At 43.8% G+C, this 23,435-nt stretch overlaps 1 protein-coding gene across 1 annotated transcript in view; it reads left to right on the top strand.

Annotated features, from left to right (window-relative positions):
* Nucleotides 1-23,435, top strand: part of LOC140466712 (phosphatidylinositol 3-kinase C2 domain-containing subunit gamma-like) — a 223,152-nt gene that overhangs the window by 179,353 nt on the left and 20,364 nt on the right. The window contains exons 30-32 of the mRNA XM_072562213.1: nt 6,854-6,971; nt 14,574-14,643; nt 14,790-14,890. Coding sequence (XP_072418314.1) covers nt 6,854-6,971; nt 14,574-14,643; nt 14,790-14,890 — 289 coding nt within the window. The remainder of the gene's footprint in view (nt 1-6,853; nt 6,972-14,573; nt 14,644-14,789; nt 14,891-23,435) is intronic.

Here is a 23,435-nt window from a genome sequence, read left to right on the forward strand (position 1 = left end):
CGTTACAGCTAATTCGCATTAACAAAATGCATGATACAGCAGAACAACCTGGACCTAGAGGCAGTGCCATTCATATCCTCATATACAAACAAAGCAAAATGTGAGACAGGAGTATGGTGATGAAAAGTTTACACGGGAATAGAGAAGGCTACTTAGCAACTCAGTCTGCTTTACCCTTGCTGTTTCTAAAAATTAATTCATGCAATATCTGTGCATCTAGGTAAAAACAATGACTGCAGATGCTGGAAACCAGATTCTGGATTAGTGGTGCTGGAAGAGCACAGCAGTTCAGGCAGCATCCAAGGAGCTTCGAAATCGACGTTTCGGGCAAAAGCCCTTCATCAGGAATAAAGGCAGTGAGCCTGAAGTGTGGAGAGATAAGCTAGATAAGGGTGGGGGTGGGGAGAGAGTAGCATAGAGTACAATGGGTGAGTGGGGGAGGGGATGAAGGTGATAGGTCAGGGAGGAGAGGGTGGAGTGGATAGGTGGAAAAGGAGATAGACAGGTAGGACAAGTCCGGACAAGTCATGGGGACAGTGCTGAGCTGGAAGTTTAGAACTAGGGTGAGGTGGGGGAAGGGGAAATGAGGAAGCTGTTGAAGTCCACATTGATGCCCTGGCGTTGAAGTGTTCCAAGGCAGAAGATGAGGCGTTCTTCCTCCAGGCGTCTGGTGGTGAGGGAGCGGCGGTGAAGGAGGCCCAGGACCTCCATGTCCTCAGTAGAGTGGGAGGGGGAGTTGAAATGTTGGGCCACGGGGCAGTGTGGTTGATTGGTGCGGGTGTCCTGGAGATGTTCCCTAAAGCGCTCTGCTAGGAGGCGCCCGGTCTCCCCAATGTAGAGGAGACTGCATCGGGAGCAATGGATACAATAAATGATATTAGTGGATGTGCAAGTAAAACTTTGATGGATGTGGAAGGCTCCTTTAGGACCTTGGATAGAGGTGAGGGAGGAGGAGTGGGCGCAGGTTTTACAGTTCCTGCGGTGGCAGGGGAAAGTGGCAGGATTGGAGGGTGGGTTGTAGGGGGGCGTAGACCTGACCAGGTAGTCACAGAGGGAATGGTCTTTGCGGAAGGCGGAAAGGGATGGGGAGGGAAATATATTCCTGGTGGTGGGGTCTGTTTAGAGGTGGCGGAAATGTCGGCGGATGATTTGGTTTATGCGAAGATTGGTAGGGTGGAAGGTGAGCACCAGGGGCGTTCTGTCCTAGTTACGGTTGGAGGGGTGGGGTTTGAGGGCAGAGGTGCGGGATGTGGATGAGATGCGTTGGAGGGCATCTTCAACCACGTGGGAAGGGAAAATATGGTCGCTAAAGAAGGAGGCCATCTGGTGTGTCCTGTGGTGGAACTGGACCTCCTGGGAGTAGATACGGCGGAGGCGGAGGAATTGGGAATACAGGATGACATTTTTGCAAGAGGTGGGTGGGAAGAGGTGTAACCCAGGTAGCTGTGGGAGTCGGTGGGTTTGTAAAAAATGTCAGTATCAAGTCGGTCATCATTAATGGAGATGGAGAGGTCCAGAAAGGGGAGGGAGGTGTCAGAGATGGTCCAGGTAAATTTAAGGTCAGGGTGGAATGTGTTGGTGAAGTTGATGAATTGCTCAACCTCCTCGTGGGAGCACGAGGTGGCGCCAATGCAGTAATCAATGTAGCAGAAGAAGAGGTGGGGAGTGGTGCCGGTGTAATTACAGAAGATCAACTGTTCTACATAGCCAACAAAAATACAGGCATAGCTGGGGCCCATACGTGTGCCCACGGCTACCCCTTTGGTCTGGAGGAAGTGGGAGGATTCAAAGGAGAAATTCTTAAGGGTGAGGACCAGTTTGGCCAAACGAATGAGAGTGTCGGTGGAAGGGTACTGTTGGGGACGTCTGGAGAGGAAAAAACGGAGGGCTTGGAGGCCCTGGTCATGGCGGATGGAGGTGTAGAGGGATTGGATATCCATGGTGAAGATGAGGCGTTGTGGGCCGGGGAAACGGAAGTCTTGGAGGAGATGGAGGGCGTGGGTGGTGTCTCGAACGTATGTGGGGAGTTCCTGGACTAGGGGGGATAGGACAGTGTCGAGGTAGGTAGAGATGAGTTCAGTGGGGCAGGAGTATGCTGAGACAATGGGTCGGCCAGGGTGGTCAGGCTTGTGGATCTTGGGAAGGAGGTAGAACCGGGCAGTGCGGGGTTCCCGGACTATGAGGTTGGAAGCTGTGGGTGGGAGATCTCCTGAGGTTCTGTATGGTCTGGGAGATGATGGTTTGGTGATGGGGGTGGGCTCATGGTCGAGGGGGCAGTAGGAAGAGGTGTCCTCGAGTTGGCGTTTGGCTTCAGCAGTGTAGAGATCAGTGCGCCAGACTACCACTGCGCCCCCTTTATCCGCTGGCTTAATGGTGAGGTTGGGATTGGAGCAGTGGGATTGGAGGGCTCCTCCAATCCATTTCCGCCACCTCCAAACACACCCCACCACCAGGAATATATTTCCCTCCCCATCCCTTTCCGCCTTCCGCAAAGACCGTTCCCTCTGTGACTACCTGGTCAGGTCTACACCCCCCTACAACCCACCCTCCAGTCCTGGCACTTTCCCTGCCACCGCAGGAACTGTAAAACCTGCACCCACACCTCCTCCCTCAACTCTATCCAAGGCCCTAAAGGAGCCTTCCACATCCATCAAAGTTTTACTTGCACATCCACTAATATAATTTATTGTATCCGTTGCTCCCAATGTAGTCTCCTCTACTTTGGGGAGACTGGGCGCCTCCTAGCAGAGCGCTTTCGGTAACATCTCCGAGACACCCGCACCAATCAACCACACCGCCCCGTGGCCCAACATTTCAACTCCCCCTCCCACTCTGCCAGGGACATGGAGGTCCTGGGCCTCCTTCACCACCGCTCCCTCACCACCAGACGCCTGGAGGAAGAACGCCTCATTTTCCGCCTCGGAACACTTTAACCCCAAGGCATCAATGTGGACTTCAACAGTTTCCTCATTTCCCCTTCCCCCACCTCACCCTAGTTCCAAACTTCCAGCTCAGCACTGTCCCCATGACTTGTCTGGACTTGTCCTACCTGCCTATCTCCTTTTCCACCTATCCACTCCACCCTCTCCTCCCTGACCTATCACCTTCATCCCCTCCCCCACTCACCCATTGTACTCTAGGCTACTTTCTCCCCACCCACACCCTCCTCTAGCTTATCTCTCCACGCTTCAGGCTCACTGCCTTTATTCCTGATTAAGGGCTTTTGCCCGAAATGTCGATTTCGAAGCTCCTTGGATGCTGCCTGAACTGCTGTGCTCTTCCAGCACCACTAATCCAGATATCTGTGCATCTGGCTTGGCCAACATTTATTGCCCATCCTCAGTTGCCCAGAGAGCAGTTAAGGGTCAGCCATGTTGCTATGGGTCTGCAGTCACATGTAGGCCGGAGCAGCTAAAGGACATTAGTGAACCAGTCGGGGTTTCGTTTTTCTGATAACTGACAATGGTTTCATGATCATTAAACTTGTAATTCCAGATTTTGATTGAATTCAAATTCCATCACCCGCCATGAAAAGTTTCCAATGTCGCCTCCTCACGAACCATGTTTCATGTGTGATTCCCTGCATCTCAATTCAGCTTCCTTCAATCCAAATCCCCCAATAGCTTTCTCTAACCAAACTGTATCAGTTTCGGTTTTGAAACTTCCAGCCTCAACCAGCTTGCTGTGGAGAGAATTCTAAATCTCCACTGTCCGTGATGTGCGAAACCAAGCCATTATGGTTTAATTCTGATTTCACATTCTTTTTGTTTTACAAAGCTGATGCTCCCATCCAAGAGTAAGGAATAAAATCTTTGTAATCAGGATGGTACTACATCTGAGGGTTAATCTCATTCGAAACGAAACCAGTAAAAATCTGTATGGTAAAAAACTATTTGACTTATGTGCAATGATTGTTAAATTCACTACTTCAGGAGTGTGTTTAATTTCATACAATAACTCAGATACATATTAGTAACCAGTATTGGATTCTTTATTGAATTACTCCCACTCCTCATATTACCTGCTGTATTCTTCAGATTGCTCCCAAAGCTCTCAGGACTTTTGCTGATTGCTGTTGTTTTATATTTAAGCAGTTGCCCACCCCCCATCCCATAGCCTTTATAATGGTTGCCGTATAGTTTCTCAGTTGATGGGGAGATTTATGTTTAATCACATGCAGAATCAAATATAAATCTTTATCGATCTGCAGTAGCTTCCCAGCAGCTTGTCATCAAGTAAACATTTGGATTCCAAATTAGTTAAAGCAACTATTGGGAAATAATGGAAATATAAAATGCATCTGCAAATGCAAATTAAGTATGGAGTGTCATTTAAGCGATTACTCGCTCTTCAAAGCTCAGTTGATATCAGATTCATCTGGTAGATTCAAGCTCAAATGTCAGGACTGCACCATACAGTTAGGGTTGTCATCTCTCTTTCTTCAGATACCGTATCTCTCAGTGGGCATTGGTGACCGTGCACCTTGAGTTGATTTAGTTTGCTTCATGAAATTGTCAGTTTTGGGAAGATTTGTAGCTCAGGTTGAGGCTTTGGATGTAAGTTTGCTCGCTGAGCTGGGAGGTTCATGTTCAGACGTTTCGTCACCATACTAGGTAACATCTTCAGTCAGCCTCCGGATGAAGCATTGCTGATGATTCCTGCTTTCCATTTATGTGTTTGGGTTTCTTTGGGTTGGTGGTGTCATTTCCTGTGGTGATTTCATTTCCTATGGTGATGTCATTTCCGGTTCTTTTTCTCAGGGGGTGTTAAATCAGGTCCAAGTCAACATGTTTGTTGATAGAGATCCGGTTGGAATGCCATGCTTCCAGGAATTCTTGTGCGTGTCTCTGTTTGGCTTGTCCTAGGATAGATGTGTTGTCCCAGTTGAAGTGGTGTTCTTCCTCATCTGTATATAAGGATACTAGTGAGAGAGGGTCATGTTGTGATGCCAAGGGGTCTGAATAGTCTGGCAGTCAATTCTGAGATGTCTTTGATGTAGGGGAGAGTGGCTCGGGTTTCTGGATGTGTTTTGGCTGCTTGTTTGGGTTTGTTGCTGAGAAATCTGCTCTCTGTGTTCATTGGATGCCCGTTGTTTTTGAATACCCTGTACAGACAACAAGCAAAACTAATATCATTTACAAAATACCGTGCAAGGACTGTAACTAACACTACATTGGACAAACAGGCAGAAAACTAGCCACCAGGATACATGAACATCAACTAGCCGCAAAAACGACTTGACCCTCTCTCACTAATATCCTTCCATACAGATGAGGAAGGAGACCACGTCGACAGGGACAACACATCCATCCTAGGACAAGCCAAACAGTGACACGCACGAGAATTCCTTGAAGCCTGACATTCCAACCAGAACTCTATCAACAAACATGTTGACTTGGACCTGATTTACCACCCCCTGAGAAAAAGAACAGGAAATGACATCACCATAGGAAATGACACCACCAACCCAAAGAAACCCAGACATATAAATAGAAAGCAGGAATCATCAGCAATGCTTCGTCTGAAGGCTCACTGAAGATGTTACCTAGTATGGTGACGAAACATCTGAACATGAACTTTCCAGCTCAGTGAGCAAACCTACATCCAGTACTTAAATTGCCTTCTACAATATGGCTGACCAGGAGAATCTGTTGTTGCCATGATGCAGATTGTGAGGATCCACAGACCAAGGAGAAACTTGCTTAGCTGTAACTTGAATGTACCTTCCTTGGCCATCTTGGGGTGGGACTCAAACCCAGAACGTCTGCCTCAGAGGTTAGGGATGCTACCCACAAGACCACAGTGCTCACTTAGCAAGTTTTACTATTTTGCTTTATGTTCCTATTTGGTGGCTGCATTTGTAAATTTGGCTGTCTGGAGAGAAAGAGAGAGAGAAAGAAAGAGGTGGAATGTTGCCCCTAAAACATCTAACAATGACCATTCACAGCAAGTCAAGAGGGACTGGATTGCAATCTCTTGTGGTTGCAAAAATAATGAGGGGCTGAATGCCCACTGTCCATTGCAATGAGCCTTTCAAAATACACACAATGTCCAAAACTGCAGACGGGCATTATGCTTTGAATAATATACAGAGCTAGTTTCAATTCTATTGAAGTGTGCTAGTAGGACTGAGGTTCTCATGAGCACCAGTAGGATTAGGTTCCAATGTGTACTAGCCTCTGTTTCGAGCAATGTTGTGACAATCACAGTGTAAGAACTGTCTCCTAGTAACTCCTGTATTGTAGGTAAATATCGCTCTTACGCTGAATATGAGCAGCCAGCTAGCGAGCAAACTGGACAAAGGGAAACAAGACAACAAAGGACTCTCTCGAATCCTGAACACTGGAATTCAATTGTGATTGAAAGGAGTCAATGTCGTCATTGTCAAGATGTGTATCATTTATGGGCTTGGGGTTGCAACATTAATCCATCCACAAGTCAGCATATTTGGCACTAAGTTGGTAGATGGGTTCAGAATATTTGGTGTGAAGAGTGGAAATACCACACTGTTGCAGTAGATGTCCTTTGAAACTGGGAACTGTGATGCATTGTATGCAATAAAACTTTCCCTTGTGATGTAAATTCCATATCAGTTATTGATACGCAAAATGGGAAGAAATGTTTTTTAGTCCAATTGGCTGCAACCAACAATTGAAATAGTCAATCGACTACATCGTTTCACAGCACTTATTAGCTTTCTGTGCCAGATATTTAGAACAGTTACTCTTGAATTTGGCCATCCTATCCATTGACCCATCCAGCAATTCAAATTTGGAAGGCTCAGTATCGTCAAAACCTTTCCTCTAGTGGAATCTTCTTACTGAAAATAACCACAGTAACCTTTGTGTTCCAGATTTCCTTACAAACCACTGATGGGACTATTTAAAGAAAGGGAATTAGCAAGGAAAAGAAAGGATGAGTTGAATATGTATGTGAAGTATTTGCTGAATAGTTCACCTCCTGTTGCAAAGGTAAGTCACAAAAAACTTCAATGAAAACATTTGGGAGCAAAACTGGGATGGCCCTGAAAATAGGTGCAGAGATCATGAAACACAGTAAGTTACGTCTGTTTGCAATGCAGGAGACACCACTTGGTGCTACTTGTTCATTAGATTAATCTTTGCTCTAACTAATGATAAGCATTCATTGGCTAGATACATCTGTAGGGATCAGCATCATGAGTGACTAGAATCACTTAAGTCTACTCTGCACTACTTACAGCTGGCCTGTAGCTTATATAGAGACATATATTCTACCTGGCTGTTGAGGTTGATGATAAACTGACCTGGAAACACTGAAGAATAGAAGGACAGGAGATAAAGGTTTTTGGTGTTTAGAAGATCTTGGTATATGACAGGGAGAGAAGGAGGGATATTATGTTCTCCAGATGAGCAGGCAGTAGGAGTTGATAGCAATGGGGGTCAAGGACAGGTATCAACCCCAAGAATCAGTGCCGAATAAGTTAATTGAAGTTACATGCGTGGTCAAAGTCAACAAATGTATCTTAAAATGTCACATCCTACCAACTGCACCATTAATTTCTGTCCTATGCACCACTTGCCCATCAATCACACAGGAATAACCTACATTCCCCGGACCTTCAGACACACAACACTGCTCCAAGCTTCACACTGTCATCTCATACTTCCCATCAGCTATTCAAACATGAGAGCCATATCAGCCAAACAGATGTAACCAAATTCACTTCCCTGCTCTTACAGGAGCACACAATTGGAGGGAACAGGAGCTAGCTAGAGGTTGCTATAATTTTTTAAGCTTTCAGTCCCACTAGATCTCAGTCATATGTTTCAATGCTGTCGTGCACTATTCACTTCCATTGGGTGAGGACATATAGCCTTTTTGCTTTTCTCCAGTCAGATCTTGTGGCCACCAGTGGTGAACTGAAAGAGGAGTGTTTTTCAGTGAGTGGGTGCAATATGTTTGACTGGCATAGTTGAATAGCTAGGTGAAAGTGGATACTGTAGATGCTGGAGATTAGAGTCAAGATTAGAGTGGTGCTGGAAATGCACAGCAGGTCAGGCAGCATCCGAGGAGCAGGAAAATCGACGTTTCGGGCAAAAGCCCTCCATCAGGAATTGACGGAGTCCTGCTGCCTGACCCTCTATAGTTGAATAGCTGGCAATGTGTCCACACTGTGAGGCGTGGATGTGAGGCTCATAGTGGAGCTAATTGTGTGAGCGTAAGGTGAAGCATATGAATCTTAGCTTTGAGTTGTCACTGAGAGAGTTTGTTGGTAGCTGAGAGTTGGCTTGGTGTATTAAGCAGTGTGAGAGACTAATGATGCAGTTAGGAGAGTATGACATCTGAGCATTCAGATTTCTTTGACTCTGAGCATTCATGTGAGGTTGTCAAACACCTAGCAGCACCATATTCATGCCTGTGCAGTTACACAAAAAGCCAGCTATCTGTGCTTTTTGTAATGTGGGATGTGGGGGTCACTGATTGGCACAGCATGTCCCCATTGCTAGGATCACCATGGGGACGGTTAAAATTCAACCACATCGCTGTCAGTCTGTGGAGTCACATGTAGGCCAGACCAGGTGAGGATGGCAGATTTCATACCCCTAGTGGGCATTAGTGAACCAGATTAGGTTTATAACAACAATCAACAATGGTGACTTGATTGCCATGAGACTGTTTTTAATTCAATTTTTTAAAAATTGAATTCAAATTTCACCTTCTGCCATGATGGGACTTGAATCCACGTCCCCAGAACATCAACCTGGGCCTCTGGATTACGAACCGCCTCTATTTGCTCCCACTACCTTTTGACAACATTTGCCCATCTTCTGTGAATGAAGAACGTCTCTCTTCCTGTTCACCTGCCATTAGCCCTCCAACACTCCTTCAGTAAACCTTGGAGACCACTCTCTGCTTTATTCTTCCGTTCTTGTCACTTTCTGAGGGGAAAGCTCACTGCTAGCACAACGTCCTGCACCTGATACAGTTAAAATGATCTCCACTTGTAGAGATGGAGGCCAGCACTAAGTAGCACAGGCTGCTTAGCCTCTTGTGATTTTACTCAAGTATGCAGTCCCCTAATAGTGCCTTAAGGGTGACCACACATATGATCATATAAATGAGCAGACAACTCCAAATTTCCCAAGTTGACAATATTCCCTGTGCCTATTTTCTGGCCTTATTGAAGTTTATAACCCATCTCTGTTCATTCAGTCAGATATATATATATATCTCACCAGAAAATCAGTGTTTGTATTGATCCTGTGCTCCCAGTTTTAACCTCTCTTTAATTGAATTTGTACCATCTGTCTTCATATTGATCCTAAAATGTTCCAGCCATGAATAATCTTAATGCCAATCCAAAGAATATGAAAGACTTTTCTGAAAGCATTCCTGATGTAAAGAAAAAGTCTTTTCGTGAACAAAACCACGAGAAGTCCATCTAGAGAATGAACATATGACCTACATCTGATCCCTGAGGTACACCTCTCATCAAACTTAAAATGCAGTGCTCAATTTACAGTGCTATAAAAATAGTAGAGCACAAATTTTATCATCAATTCCATTTAACACCTTACAAAATTCACCTTACAACAATGAGAGTTGTATCTAAGTAAAGAAGTTAGGATCAAGATGCTCCAATATTGCTGCTGTTGGAAGTAACGGTTGAGAGAGATGACTGTGCTGTTTGGAATTTTGTGAGCAGCATGCATTTACTATTTGGCTGAACAGGAGAAGTGAGAACTCTCCCAGTGGTGCACTTTGTCTAATCCAAACCCACGCCCATAATTCTGTCCAGTTCTGTGCACATTTAGTTTAGTATAAATGCACTACAGTACACAAGAATATCATAAATAGGAATGGGAGAAGACCATCTGGCCTGTCGAGCCTACTTTACCAGTCAATAAGACCGTGGCTGAACTTTCCGTGGAATCGTCTCCACTTATCCGCCCGCTCACTATATCTCTTCATTCCTTTACTTTTCAAAAGACTATCTTTGCCTTAAAAACATTCAATCAGGTCGCCTCAGCTGTTTCACTGGGCAAGGAATTCCATAGATTCACAACCCTTTGGGTGAAGACGTTCCTCCTCAACTCAGTCCGAAATCTGCTCCCATTTATTTTGAAATCATACCCTCTAGTTCTAGTTTCACCCATTAGTGGAAACAACCTCCCTGCTTCTTTCTTATCTATTCTCTTCATAACTTTAAATGCTTCCATAAGATCCCCCCCCCCCCAATTCTTCTAAATTTTGAGGAGTTTGATCCCAGTCTACTCAATGGGGCGGCACGGTGCCTCACTGCTGCCTCACAGCACCAGGGTCCCAAATTCCAGCCTTGGGCAACTGTCTGTGTGGAGTTTGCACATTCTCCTCGTGTCTGTGTGGGTTTCCACCGGGTGCTCCGGTTTCCTCCCATAGTCCAAAGATGTGCAGGTTAGGTGAATTGGCCGTACTAAATTGCCCATAGTATTAGGTACATTAGTCAGAAGGAAATGGGCCTGGGTGGGTTACACTTTGGAAGGTCGGTGTGGACTGGGTGGGCTGAAGGGCCTGTTTCCACACTGTAGGTAATCTAACCTAATCTAATCTAATCAATCTCTCCTCATAAACCAACCCTCTCAATTCCAGAATCAACCTGGTGAACCTCCAGTGCCAGTAAATCCTTTCTCAAATAAGGAAACCAAAATTGCATGTAAACCGTCTCTTCTTGAAACAGAGAGTCTAGTAAGGAAAATGGTCAGGAATTCAAGTGGATAGAACAAAGGTAAAGTGAGCCTGCTATTGTCAGATTACCAATGCTGTGTTCAGTTCGAGATCATTTATCCTGACTGACTTTGGTGATCAAGATAAATAGAGGCATGTGGAAAGCAGAGTTCAAAGTTCAAATCTTCTGGTTATGAATCATCCAGTGGAAGTGGCAGCCATTAAGACTGTCTAAGTGAAGAACATAGCAATCTATAACCTATCTGCCAGCTGAATTTCTTAATCTCACTTTGTTTTCCAAAGCCCTTCTGCGGTATTCTGCTCAGTATGCAGTGGCGATATCAACTGATCTGTAAATAGTCAGCAGTTTGTGTGAGGTATTCAGTTCATAGCTGGACACATTTTGATCAAGGTGAAATTAAACACATCAGTAATGGTTACCCTGTGCAGCAGAGTACTGTATATCTTTTGGGCAAAGGTCATCACACACTCATCGTGTTGACACTGAATTGAATGGAATGATGTGCACCCTAACCAAAACCTCGCCCTCAACATCTCTCCTAGCTTCCTGTCCTTGGAAACACCACTCCCCCACACACCGACTGACATCATTCTCTGCTCCTGACAGTCTAAGTTATTATTAACTAACTAGTCAATATACCTGGTACTTATCACTTTCAGTACACAATAAAGTGTACCTTGTTGAAAAGATAGATGCTTCTCCTTGTTAAGATTTCCTGGTGATTCACCCTCCACCACTGTAAGCAAAGGAGGCCCTTCAAACCTGATTGGAAAAGATTGGTGCCATGATCTGGAAAATATTCAGGCCTGGACTAAAAAGTGGCAAAACCATTCGAGCCACACAAATGCCATACAATGACACATCCAAAAAAGACAAAATCTAACTATCATTGAATGGTGTTGCCATCACTGAATTCCCCACTGCTAACATCCTAGTGGTTACCATTGTCCAGAAACTGAACTGGACTAGCTATATAAAAATTGTGGTTATAACAGCAGCTTTTAAAAAAGTAGGAATCTTGCAGTGAGTAACTCACCTTCTGACTCCCCAAAGCCTGTCCACCATATACATGACATAAGTCAGCAGTGTGATGTGATACTCTTCATTTGCCTGGTTAAGTGCAACATCAACAACACTCAGGAAGCTTTACACCATCCAGGACAAAGCTTGACTGGCACCACATCCACAAATATTCAATCCCTTCACCACTAATGCTCAGGAGCAGCACTGTGTACTATCTACAAGATGTACTGCAAACATTCACCCAAGGATCCTGAGACAGCACCTTCCAAATCCATGATGACTTCCATCTGGGATGACGAGCAACAGATACATGGGAAAACCACTACCTGTAAGTTCCCCTCCAAGCCACACACCATCCTGAATTGGAAATATATTGCATTCCTTCACTGTCGCTGGGTCGAAATACTGGAAATCCACCGTAACAGCATTGTAAGTCTCCCTAGAGCACATGGACTGCAGCAATTCAAAAAAGTAGCTATCATCTTCTCAAGGATAACTAGGGATGGGCAATGAATGCTGGTCCAATCAATGATTTCCACATCCAATTTATTAATTAAAAAAGACTACATTCTGTGAAGAGTGTGATGCAGTGTAATAATGCACCGTGGTTTCTCTACTTTAAGATATTGTGAGAGAATGTCTTTTCTATCATTTAGTGTATTAATTGCCTAATAAGTCATGATTAGTCCATGTTGATTTAACAGTGTCTGTTATACAAAAGTCTTAAGATCTTAACTTCCTGAATTTATCATTGGGAAATTCATATCTGTTTGAAATGCTATTGGTCGCTGCATGTATCAAAACTTGAGGGGACACCAGGAAGATTAATAGCACACTATTTGATTTGTTAATTGCTTAGAGATTGCAGTCTGGGAGAACTTCAACTGTACACCATCTAGACGGTCTTGGTATCAATAATAGCAAGTTATGGATTTCCACATTATTGTGTGTATGTGCAGACTCAGGAATTTGCTGTCTGTTTCAGTGTAATGGCAGAAACGCTGATTGTTCTTTTTCTCTACAATACTCCTGCAAACGCTAAGTCTTGAACTATATTGTTAGGCTTCTTGTATTAAAGGAAAAAAAATGAGCCTAAACATTCAGGGTTAACAATGTATCTTCAGACAAGTCCTCACTTCTCAGGTTTGTTCATAAAGGTTCACTATATCCTGAACAGAATTAACTAAGTGTGCTGACTTTCCTGCCTGAATTTCCAATTTTTATTTTTATTCATGAGAAGATTCTGAGAGGTAAGATGTACGTGCATTTGGAAAGACAGGGTTTGATTAGTCAGCATGGCTTTGTGCATAGCAGATCATGCCTCAGAAAGTTGTTAGAATTGAAATAACCAGGAAGGATGACGAGGGCAAGGCGGTAGTCTATATGAATTTCATTAAGGCCTTTGATAAGGTTCCAAATGTTAGGCTGCTTGAGAAGGTTAGATCGATTGGAATCCAGAGGGAGCTGGCAAAATTGGATACACAATTGGTTTGATGGGGAGGCAAAGGGTAATAGTGGAAGGATGCTTGTTGGACTGGAGGCCTGTGACTAGTGGAGTGCCTCAGGAATCGGTGCTGGGCCCATTGCTGTTTATTATCTATATCAATGATTTGGGTGATAATGTACAAGGCATGATTAGGAAGTTTGCAGATGACTCTAAAATAGGTGGTAATGTGGACAGTGAGGAAGGTTATCAGAAATTGCAGCAGGACCTCAATCAGCTGGGGAAGCGGGGCCAGACATGGCAAATGGTATTTAATATAGATAAATGTGAGGGCTTGCATTTTGGAAAGTCAAATCAAGGTAGGAATTTCATGGTGAATGGTCGGGCCTTAAGGAGTGTAGTGGAACAGAGGGACCTTGGAGTTCAGGTGCATGGTTCTCTGAAAGTGGAGTCACAGATAGACAGGGCAGTGAAGGAGGCATTTGGCACACTGGCCTTCATCAGGCAGGACATTGAGTGTAGAAGTTGGGAAGTTATGTTGCAGTTGTTCAGGGCTTGGTGAGGCCGCAATTGGAGTATTGTGTTCAGCTTTGGTCACCTTGCTGTTATTAAATTGGAAAAAGTGCTGAAGAAATTTACAAGGATGTTTCCTTGGCTCAAGGATCTGAGTTTAGGGAGAGGTTGGACAAGCTAGGACTTTTTTTCTTTACAACGTTGGAGACTGAGAGGGATCTTATAGAAATGTATAAGATAATGAGAGGCATGGATAGGGTGAATGCACTCAGTCTTTTTTGCAGGGTTAGGGAATCGAGATTAGAGGGCAACAGTTTAAGGTTAGAGGGGAAAGAACAAAAGGGAACCTGAAGGGCAACGTTTTTACACAGAGGATGGTACACATATGGAATGAGCTACCAACAGAAGTGGTTGAGGCGGGTACATTAACAGCATTTAAAAGGCATTTGGACAAATACATGGTTAGGAAAGGTTTAGAAGGACATGGGCCAAGTGCAAAGAAATAGGTTAAATGTAGGTGGATATTTTGGTTGGCATTGGCCCAAAGGGCCTGTCGCTATGTTGTGGGACTCTATGGTTGTATGACATTGACAGGATGACGGTATCACTGGCTAGGCCAGCATTTATTGCCCATCCTTAATTGCCCAGAGGGCAGTTAAGAAGGCATTATATTGCTGTGGGTCTGGAGTCACATGAAGGCTAGATCAGGTAAGGATAACAGTTTCCTTCCCTAAAGGACGTTAGTGAACCAGATGGGTTTTTCTGACAATTGACAATGAATTCACAGTCATCCTTAGACTCCTACTTCTTGTGCTAACAATACCAACAAAGGAAGTCCAACATGCACAATATCTTAATGTGAATTTTTGTCTTCATATTTTGCAGAGTGATCTTGTCTATACATTTTTTCACTGTTTTCCCAACGATGAAAGAGCTTCTGGCTTGCCATCCCCAGGTATGGAACAGCACACAATCTTGTTTGCCATCCTACTCATTGCCATTCGGCAAAGTCTGTTCAACTTACACAGCAAATACCTGAACATTAGATAAATGCTTTCACTCCATGGTCGATCAGTTTTGATGCACTCACTTGTTTTTCAGAAGCCGTATCTCACACTGGGAAACTGTCAGCGAGCACACAACTCTGCATCTCTTGGGAGAGCGGCAAGCTGTCTGTGATGGTGAAGCATGTCAAAAACATTGTACGTACATAAGTTACATGCACCAGGTGTTCAAACCTGCTGTACTGCTGTGCTGCAGACTTCTCTCTCAGCGGAAGTACAGCTGTGAAAGTGCCTTGTTTACATAGGACAATGTAATATAGGTTTTTGGGGGCCAAATGGACCCAATCATGATGGGAGAAAGTGAGGACTGTTCCTCCTGAAATTCCTGATGAAGGGCTTATGCCCCAATACATCGATTCTCCCGCTCCTCGGATGCTGCCTGGCCCGCTGTGCTTTTCCAGCACCTCATCCTCGAATATCATGATGGGAGTCAAATAATTTGGTCACAAAGCATAAAAATCATAGGTGGCCTCGCACTTCCTGAGTTATTTTAATCAATTTTTTTTTGGATACTCATTTGTGACATGTTGCTGGCTAGACATCATTCCTAATTATCTTTGCGGTGGTGGCGTGCTGTCTTCCTCAACTGCCACTGTCAGGTCTAATTAAACGCAGAAAGAACTTTTATTTAAATCATGCCCTTCACCAGCTCAGAGCAATCACAGAACATTTTACAATTAATGAATAAAAAATGAAAGAACTGCAGATGCTGTAAATTAGAAACAAAAACCGAAATTGCTGGAGAAGCTCAGCAGTTCTAGCAACATCCGTGGAGAGAAATTGGAGTTAACGTTTCGGGTCCGGTGACCCAATCTCAAGTAATGAAGTTTGTTTTGTTGTGTCATCAGTGTTGGGAAGGCAGAAACAAGTTCCCACAAATAGCAGTGAAATAAATGACCAAATCAATGGGTTATTTTTGATGTTGTTTGAGGAATACATATCACTCAAAGCATGAGGAAAAACTGACTTTCTCCTCCTTGTGTAGTCTCTGGGATCTTTGTACACCCACTAGCTATAGCTTATCGTGTCAACTGACAGTCTGAACCCCTGACAGGACAGTGCTCCCTTTGTACTTCATTGAACCCAGACTGTTTGCGTGTATAAACTTGCATAATGACTGGATCACTCCTTGAAATGCTCAAACAATAATTCCACAGTCTGGAGAAGAGGAACTCAATCCTGACACTCACTCACTCTCAGAGCACCTACATGTCTTCATGAGAGATCACAGGAGCCCGGGATGATATTGTTCAGATTGCTACTCTGATAACTGCCTCTTCACCTTTACAAACTATATCTTTGGTTAAGAAGCTGCAGGCTGCCTTTAAGTATCAGCTGATCCGTCAGATTTGCTGCCATCACAATGGGCCAGTTGAGAAATGTTCATTTATTATACATAAAGAGAGTCTAACCAAGATAAATGGAATATATCTCCCACCAAATATATCTGGTGGGCTGATAGAAGCCCTAAGCCCTGGCCTATATATACTGCCACTATATGACCATTGCCCCCACTCTACGGTGATAAGAGTCTGAAAGGCATGGGTGCACATGCGATCTCCAATTAGCTGACTGGAAGTTGATCAATGTAAAGTGAGCTGTACAATCCATTTATAATCAGCATTGCAAGTCAACTCACTGGAGGTTTTCTTGTTTATAAACCGAACACTACACATGGTGAATATTGCAGATAGGTTGTGATGTGCTGAAGTAAAGAAAAGGCTCTTTTGCTGCTGATAGCTACACTTCCTGGGGTCAGGATCAGAACTCAGTCCAAAGAAGATAAAGGACATACTGTTGATGTCATACATCTTATGTCTTTCTGTATGAAAGGAAATACTTCAAGCAGAAGCAATCAGTAAAGTGATGGAAGGGGTCACCAACAGTGCTATCAAGCAGCACCTGCTCAGCAACAACCTGCTCAGTGACGCCCAGTTTGGGTTCCACCAGGGCCACTCAGCTCCTGACCTCATTACAGCCTTGGTTCAAACATGGAAAAAAGAAAAGAGCTGAATTCCAGAGGAGAGATGAGAGTGACAACCCCTGACACCAAGGCTGCATTCAAACGAGTGTCGCATCAAGTAGCCCTAGCAAAACTGGAATCAATGGGTATCGGGGGCAAACTCTCTGGTAGTTGGAGTCAGTCATCTCAGTTCCAGGACATCTCTGCAAGAGTTGCTCAGGGTAGTGTCCTAGGCCCAACCATCTTCAGCTGCTTCATCAATGACCTTCCCTCCATCATAAGGTCAGAAGTGGGGATGTTCATCGATGATTGTGCAACGTTCTGCACGAATCGCAACTCCTCAGAAACTAAAGCAGTCCGTATTCAAAGCAACAAGTTCTGGACAATATCCAGGCTTGGGCTGACAAGTGACAATTAATATTCATGCCACTCAAATGCCAAGCTATGACCATCACCATTACAAAAATATCCAACCACTGGCCGTTGACATTTAATGGTGTCCCATCACTGAATCACTCACTATCAGCATCCTGAGGGTTACCATTGATGAGAAACTCAACTGACTCACCACATAAACAATGACTACAAGAGCAGGTCAGAGACTGAAAATACTGTGGCGAGAAACTCACCTTCTGACTTCCCAAAGCCTGTTCACCAAGGCACAAGTGATGGAATACTCCCTACTTGCCTGGATGAGTGCAGTTTGAACAACACTCAAAAAGCTCGCCACCATCCAGGACAAAGCAGCCTGCTTGATTGACACCGCATCCACAAGCACCCAGTCTCTCCACCATTGATGCTCAATAGCAGCAGTGTGTACGATCTACATGATGCACTGTAGAAATTCATCAAGGATTCTTGCACAGCACCTTTCATCCATGACCACTTTCATCGAGAACAACAAGAGCAACAGATACATGAGAACATTACCATCTTCAAATTCCTCTCTGAGCCACTCACCATCCTGATTTGGAAATATATGACTGTTCCTTCACTGTCGCTGGGTCAATATCCTGGAATCCCTCCCTAATGGCATTGTGGGTCAAGCCACAGCAGGTGGACTACAGCAGTTCAAGAAGGCAGCTCACCCCCAACCTTCTCAAGGGCAACTAGAGACAGGCAATAATTGCTGCCCAGTCATTGACGCCCACATCCCACAAATGATTTTATTTTAATTCTACCATATGCTGGCATTCTCAGTTCTGCTGAACTTACTGTATTTACACAATGAGGCAAACGGTAACAAATGTGTCAGAATTAACAACTGCACAAATTGCAACTTTTCTTACAATCATTGATTCCATCTTGATCAGAAATCAAGAAGCAGAAATCCACATTGATATCCTGTACATGGAGTGATTTTGATTTGTGATGTTCCTTTAATGCAATGGAACATCCAAGGGTTTCGTAGATGAGTAATCAGGCAAAATGTGACACCAGGTTATATTTGGACTGGTGACCAAAAGCCTGGTCAATGTTATTGATGGTTTTGGTACAGTATTGCAAAATGATGCCAAAGTAGAAATGCCTTCAAAGGTTCATATTTATTTTCTCCCGTGCATTAACTCTGGCCCTCAGATTTTTATAATGCAGCATTACAGTTTTTAAAGTCTATCAGGGTTAGAGATTTGCAAATAAGTACTGTATGTAAGATGATTTTTTTTCAGTGTAACGGTTCATTCGTCTCCCTTAGAGAATGAATGCTGCATCCTTCCCAAGTCTGGCTTATTTATGACAATTCTCATGCCTATTTGCTTGACTCTTAACTGTTCTCTGCTTGCAACCCCCTCAGTTGTATCAGCTCAGTGCATTAGGGATTGATGATCTGAATAATTATTACCAGTGATGCCCAAATTCTCAGAGTGGAAAAGAAAGAAAAGTTAACTTTTTCTATTCGGCTGTAATGTTTCACTCATTACAGCAGAATAACAAGCCCTTTGCATTTACAGATTTTCCAACAGCCAGTTAATGAACAACATCCTGTAAGTAATCTAATCTAATCTAATCTAATCTGGAAACAAACCACATGGAGTAAGAAGAGGGTAATGATTTGTGTCAGATTGCTAGTTCACCTCTTACCCAGTCATTGCTTCAAAGCATTGGGAGGAATCTTCCCAGTCCCTGAATGATGTAGGCACTGATGAGTCACTTGGGTAAATGAGACAGGATTGGAAGAAATTAGACCCTTAACGTTAAGAAAAAGTGTCTGATTCTCCAACCAAGTTTTGAACAGTGCAACAAGAATCTTATTGGTGAGCAGCAAGAGGGTGATTTGCATGGCATACGTGTCTAATCACACCTCGTTCACATGGAATTTCCTATTCTCTCCTGAGTCAGATGAAAGAAGTTGGCCAACAACAATTCCCAACCTGAAGGTCAGAGTGGATACTGGATGGATCTAACTCACCACACCCACCTCTGGGCCTCTATCCTGTGCAGCAGCGCCCAATATTTTGGGGTGTGCACCAGAAGTAGTGACCACTTGCTTTGAAGAAGTTTGGCATTGGACACTTACCAGCCTCACCACATCGTCATGGCACATCTCTGGCTCACTTAGAATACAGTTCTGCACTTCAGTGCTGCACTTTGGAGTGCGCTGGCACCTTCCAGGACACTTTGCTCACAGAGGGTTCCTCACTTGATCTCTTCGCGCTCAATCACTTTGCATTTGCAAGTCGTTCCGCAATGACGTGCGTTTCGTTAACGCGAATGTGCAGTAATGCGATTGACAAACTGGGACACTGTTTCTAAAGTGCAAACTTTTAAAACGTGTATAGGCTGCAATGCGACTATTTCGCCAACACTTTAAGCGCTGTTTCTAAAGTGCAATTTTTCCATAATGCAGGTTGCACAAGAATTCAACCATCGCATCATGGAAGAAGTACCTGTACTTGGATACTCCCAGCATCTCTGAGTTGCCTTTTACATTTTGTTGCATTCAAAACTTAAAGAGTCTCAGTGTTTCAGTCTTTCTTTGCTGTTTAACATAGACATATAGCCAGGCATGTTGTGGTTGTCAGGCAAGGGGCTGGACATGTCGCTGTACAGCATGGTGCTACATCAGGCTGACACCTGTACCATGCACCAGGAGTGTAAACAGCAAATTCACTGTATGTGCTTCAACCAAAAGACCATATCTCAAAGTCACAGGGGACTAGGTCCGCAGTCAGGTCAAGGGAGACAGGCTTCAGTGAGGGATTACTTGGGGCTTGGATACGGCCAGTCGGCTGCTTTGTGTGGTCAGGGCCAGGGGTTTCTCAGGGAGTGGACATCATGATCTATACTGCGCGTCCGGTTCCACCTGTCCAGGAGGTCAGAGCCAGGGAACTGCACAGAGATCAGTCAGACGTCCAGTCATTGATCAGTTGGGCTATCCATTCCTAGTCCCTCAGCACAGTGGACTTGGGGGGGGGGGGAGGAAGATGCAGAAATGACTCTGTTACACAACCCCCTGATTGAGGATGAGTGTAGACATGATGCAGCTCATCCTTCAACCAGGGCAGCCTACAGCAGACAGTAGGTCTGCTGGAAATGGGGTTCCAATGCTCGGACTGGTCTTTGGCATGGAATGGGGGGTGGGGGGGGGGGTGGAATCCCCTCCGACACTGTATTTCACAAAATCCCAGCATGCTGCCCTCTGCCCAGCCAGAGCAGGTGAAAGGGGAATATGATGAAAGCTGAAGAACTGAACAGTTCTTCAGATTGAACACAGTTTGAAGGCTTTCCAGTAAATGACGCACCCACATTGCACTATGAAGAGCGTGTTATGTCATGCTGTGTGTTGGGCGAAGTGTAATATTCCCTTAGACAGCTGCATAATGAGGCAAACTACAGAGAATAGTGTGAGATAACTCACTGGCACTCGCAGAGAGAAATCCTCCTTGAAACTGCCCAAAATTGACACTTAGAAGCAACAGACTGAATTTTACCAAAAATCAGCTAAGGCAATCGCAGGGTTTCCCTCCCCACCACTCAGACCCCTTATATCGAGGTTGAAAGGCTGAAATTTCTTCAACCATTCTTCACAATACAAGCTTCTGTTATTGAGGATCAGCCTCCTACCACGCATGAATATCCCCATTGTTCATTAGAATCAGTAATCCAAGGTTATGTCTGACCAAAACATGACTTCCTCTGGCTGTATTGTCCAAAATTCTATTGATGTTGTTGATTGTTGGCTTGACACATTGAGTATTAAGTCTATTAAGATTACTGAAGCTCACTCAACTTTATTGTCAGCGATTTCAACGTCATTAGCAGGGCACAAATAATGCTGATTTTTCCTTCCGATGAACCCTACTTCATATCTGCTTATATTAAACTCCATCCATCATGACAATTTGAGGAAGTTGCCATTGAGTTCTGGGTAGGTTATAAGCACCTTCTTTGTAAGGTTTTCTGGCATGACGACTTTGTTCTGAGTTTCGCTGATGTTTCTTCTCTGCTAGTTGAGGCTTTGTGCCAGGTTCTGGATAAGGAGACATGTTGAAGTAAGAGAAGAAGATTGAACACTTCTCAAAATGCCTCTGGCCCCAGCAGCAGTTTGCCTGGCGCCATTTCATGCTCTTAGGATCATTAATCAGCACAACACTGGAAGGAGCAATTCAGTCCCCTCACAAAGTGCAACAAAAGCACAGCATGGATCTAGTCCTTCTCTTTCAAAAAACCAAACTCATTTCTGTGCTCTAACCAGGTGAAATGACAAACATTGTCAGTATTTGAAAGGAAACTATGGCTCACGTCGTCTCTTGCAAACTGTGCACATGTCAAATTTCAGAGTTATTCCAATTTGGTTGACACAAGTGACTCACACAAGGTTGCAACTCTGTGGGCAATGCTTGCCAATATTTGATATGGCAATGAAGATTTTTTGGGGGGACGATATTTCACTTGCTAGGAATGAAATCACAGAATTCTTACAGTGCAGAAAGTTATTACTCAGCTCCCCCACATGTCTGTACTGGTTGACAGTCGTCCTCATTTTGTCCAAGAACTCGCTTAACAGCAGGTTCAGGAAACCAAGTAGTTAATTTTTTTAAAAGAACTCTGAGGTTATTGTATTTGCATTTTGTTTTCACATTTCTCATATTAAGGCAGTTCAGCTATAGTCTGGAGGGAAAACGTTGCTTTGCAAAAGGAGTTATGGATCACTGAACCCAGAAGGAGAACCATCAATCGTACCTGTGCCTTTGAAAGAGCCATCCAGTTTGGTCACTGTCTTGTTTGCTCTCAGTGGCCATTCAAACTTTCCTTGAATAGGTGCAGTCCCAACTCCCTTTAGACAATTACTATTGTAGCTGCTTCTATCCCCCTTTCAGCCAGAAAATCATAGCAACTTTTTGCAAATAATAATTTTTACTTTCCTCCATTGAAGGCACTTTACTGGCACCAACATGTGTTGTGAATCTACTTGTTGGCTTACATCTCATTGTTCAATGATATAGTCTGGATCTTTGTAGAACAGATCTAGGTCCCTTATCTAAAGAAGGACATTGGGGCAGCCTAGAGAAGGTTCACTGGGTTGATCCCAGGCACGGAGGAGTTTTCTTATGAGGACATGTTGGGTAGGTTGGACCTGTACTCAATTGAGTTTAGAAAAATGAGAGGGAACCCTTACTAAAACATACAAGATTCTTAGGGCACTTGACAGGGTTGATACAGGAAGGTTGTTTTCCCTTGTGGGAGTTTCTAGAAACAGAGGGCATTAACTTAGAATAACGAGTCACATATTGAAGACAGAGATGGGGAGGAATTTCTTCTCTCAGAATCTATAGAATACCTTACCACAGAGAGCTATTGAGGCTGGGTTATTAAGTCTATTCAAGACTGAGGTAGACAGGTTTTAATCAATAAGGGAATCAAGGGCTATAGGGAAAAGACAGGAAAGTGGATTTGAGGGTTATCAGATCAGCCACAATCCTCACTGAATGGTGGAGCAGACTTGATGGACTGAATGGCCCACGTCTGTTCCGACATCTTACGGTCTTACATAAACATGAATCTGATACAAGGAAAACATTGCAACTTGCTATTCCCTGCCACACTCGTACAATAGAAATCCCCAACCAACCATGACCTGTATTGGCAAATACATTCATCAAAACTCAGCAAATACTGTTAAGTTTGCTCATTCTGTCAAAGCTGCCTTTAAAAGGCTAACATTAAAAATTTAAATTGTATTTGTGTCAAGCTTTGCCTCACTGGGGAGCACAAATCAATCAGATTGAGCAGCATCATTAACTAGGAGAGGTCACACAATAACAGCACCTTATTCAACAGAGGTTCAGGGTAGTTTGGCACTGGATATGTACAAGTAAAACATCCTATAAATCTAGTCAACTGCAAGTTTTATTCCCTATTGCTTTGTAACAGTTGGTTTTGATAGATATGAGCTGGGTTAAGTATCCAAAATCAGCCCGCCTCCATTGTCTCTGGTGAATATTCTTTACTTCAGGAGTAATAAGCCTAGTTAACGTCATATATAATATGCCTAGCTGTCAGACATGGTTCAAAAGCTGCTTAAGATGTATACGCGAGAAGAAAGTATCAATTTTTTTGTCATAGCTATTATCTTCATCCTTTAACTGGGTTTCATTGGTCTCAAGGACTTTAACAATGGAGTTACACTAATGCTGAAAAAGATACAAAGAAACAACACCATTAGGTGGAATGAAGGTGCTTTGTCTATATTAGATAAATTAGTTCACTGATTACCTTCAA

Source organism: Chiloscyllium punctatum, chromosome 44 (assembly GCF_047496795.1).
Source record: "Chiloscyllium punctatum isolate Juve2018m chromosome 44, sChiPun1.3, whole genome shotgun sequence".
Taxonomy (NCBI): Eukaryota; Metazoa; Chordata; class Chondrichthyes; order Orectolobiformes; family Hemiscylliidae; genus Chiloscyllium; species Chiloscyllium punctatum.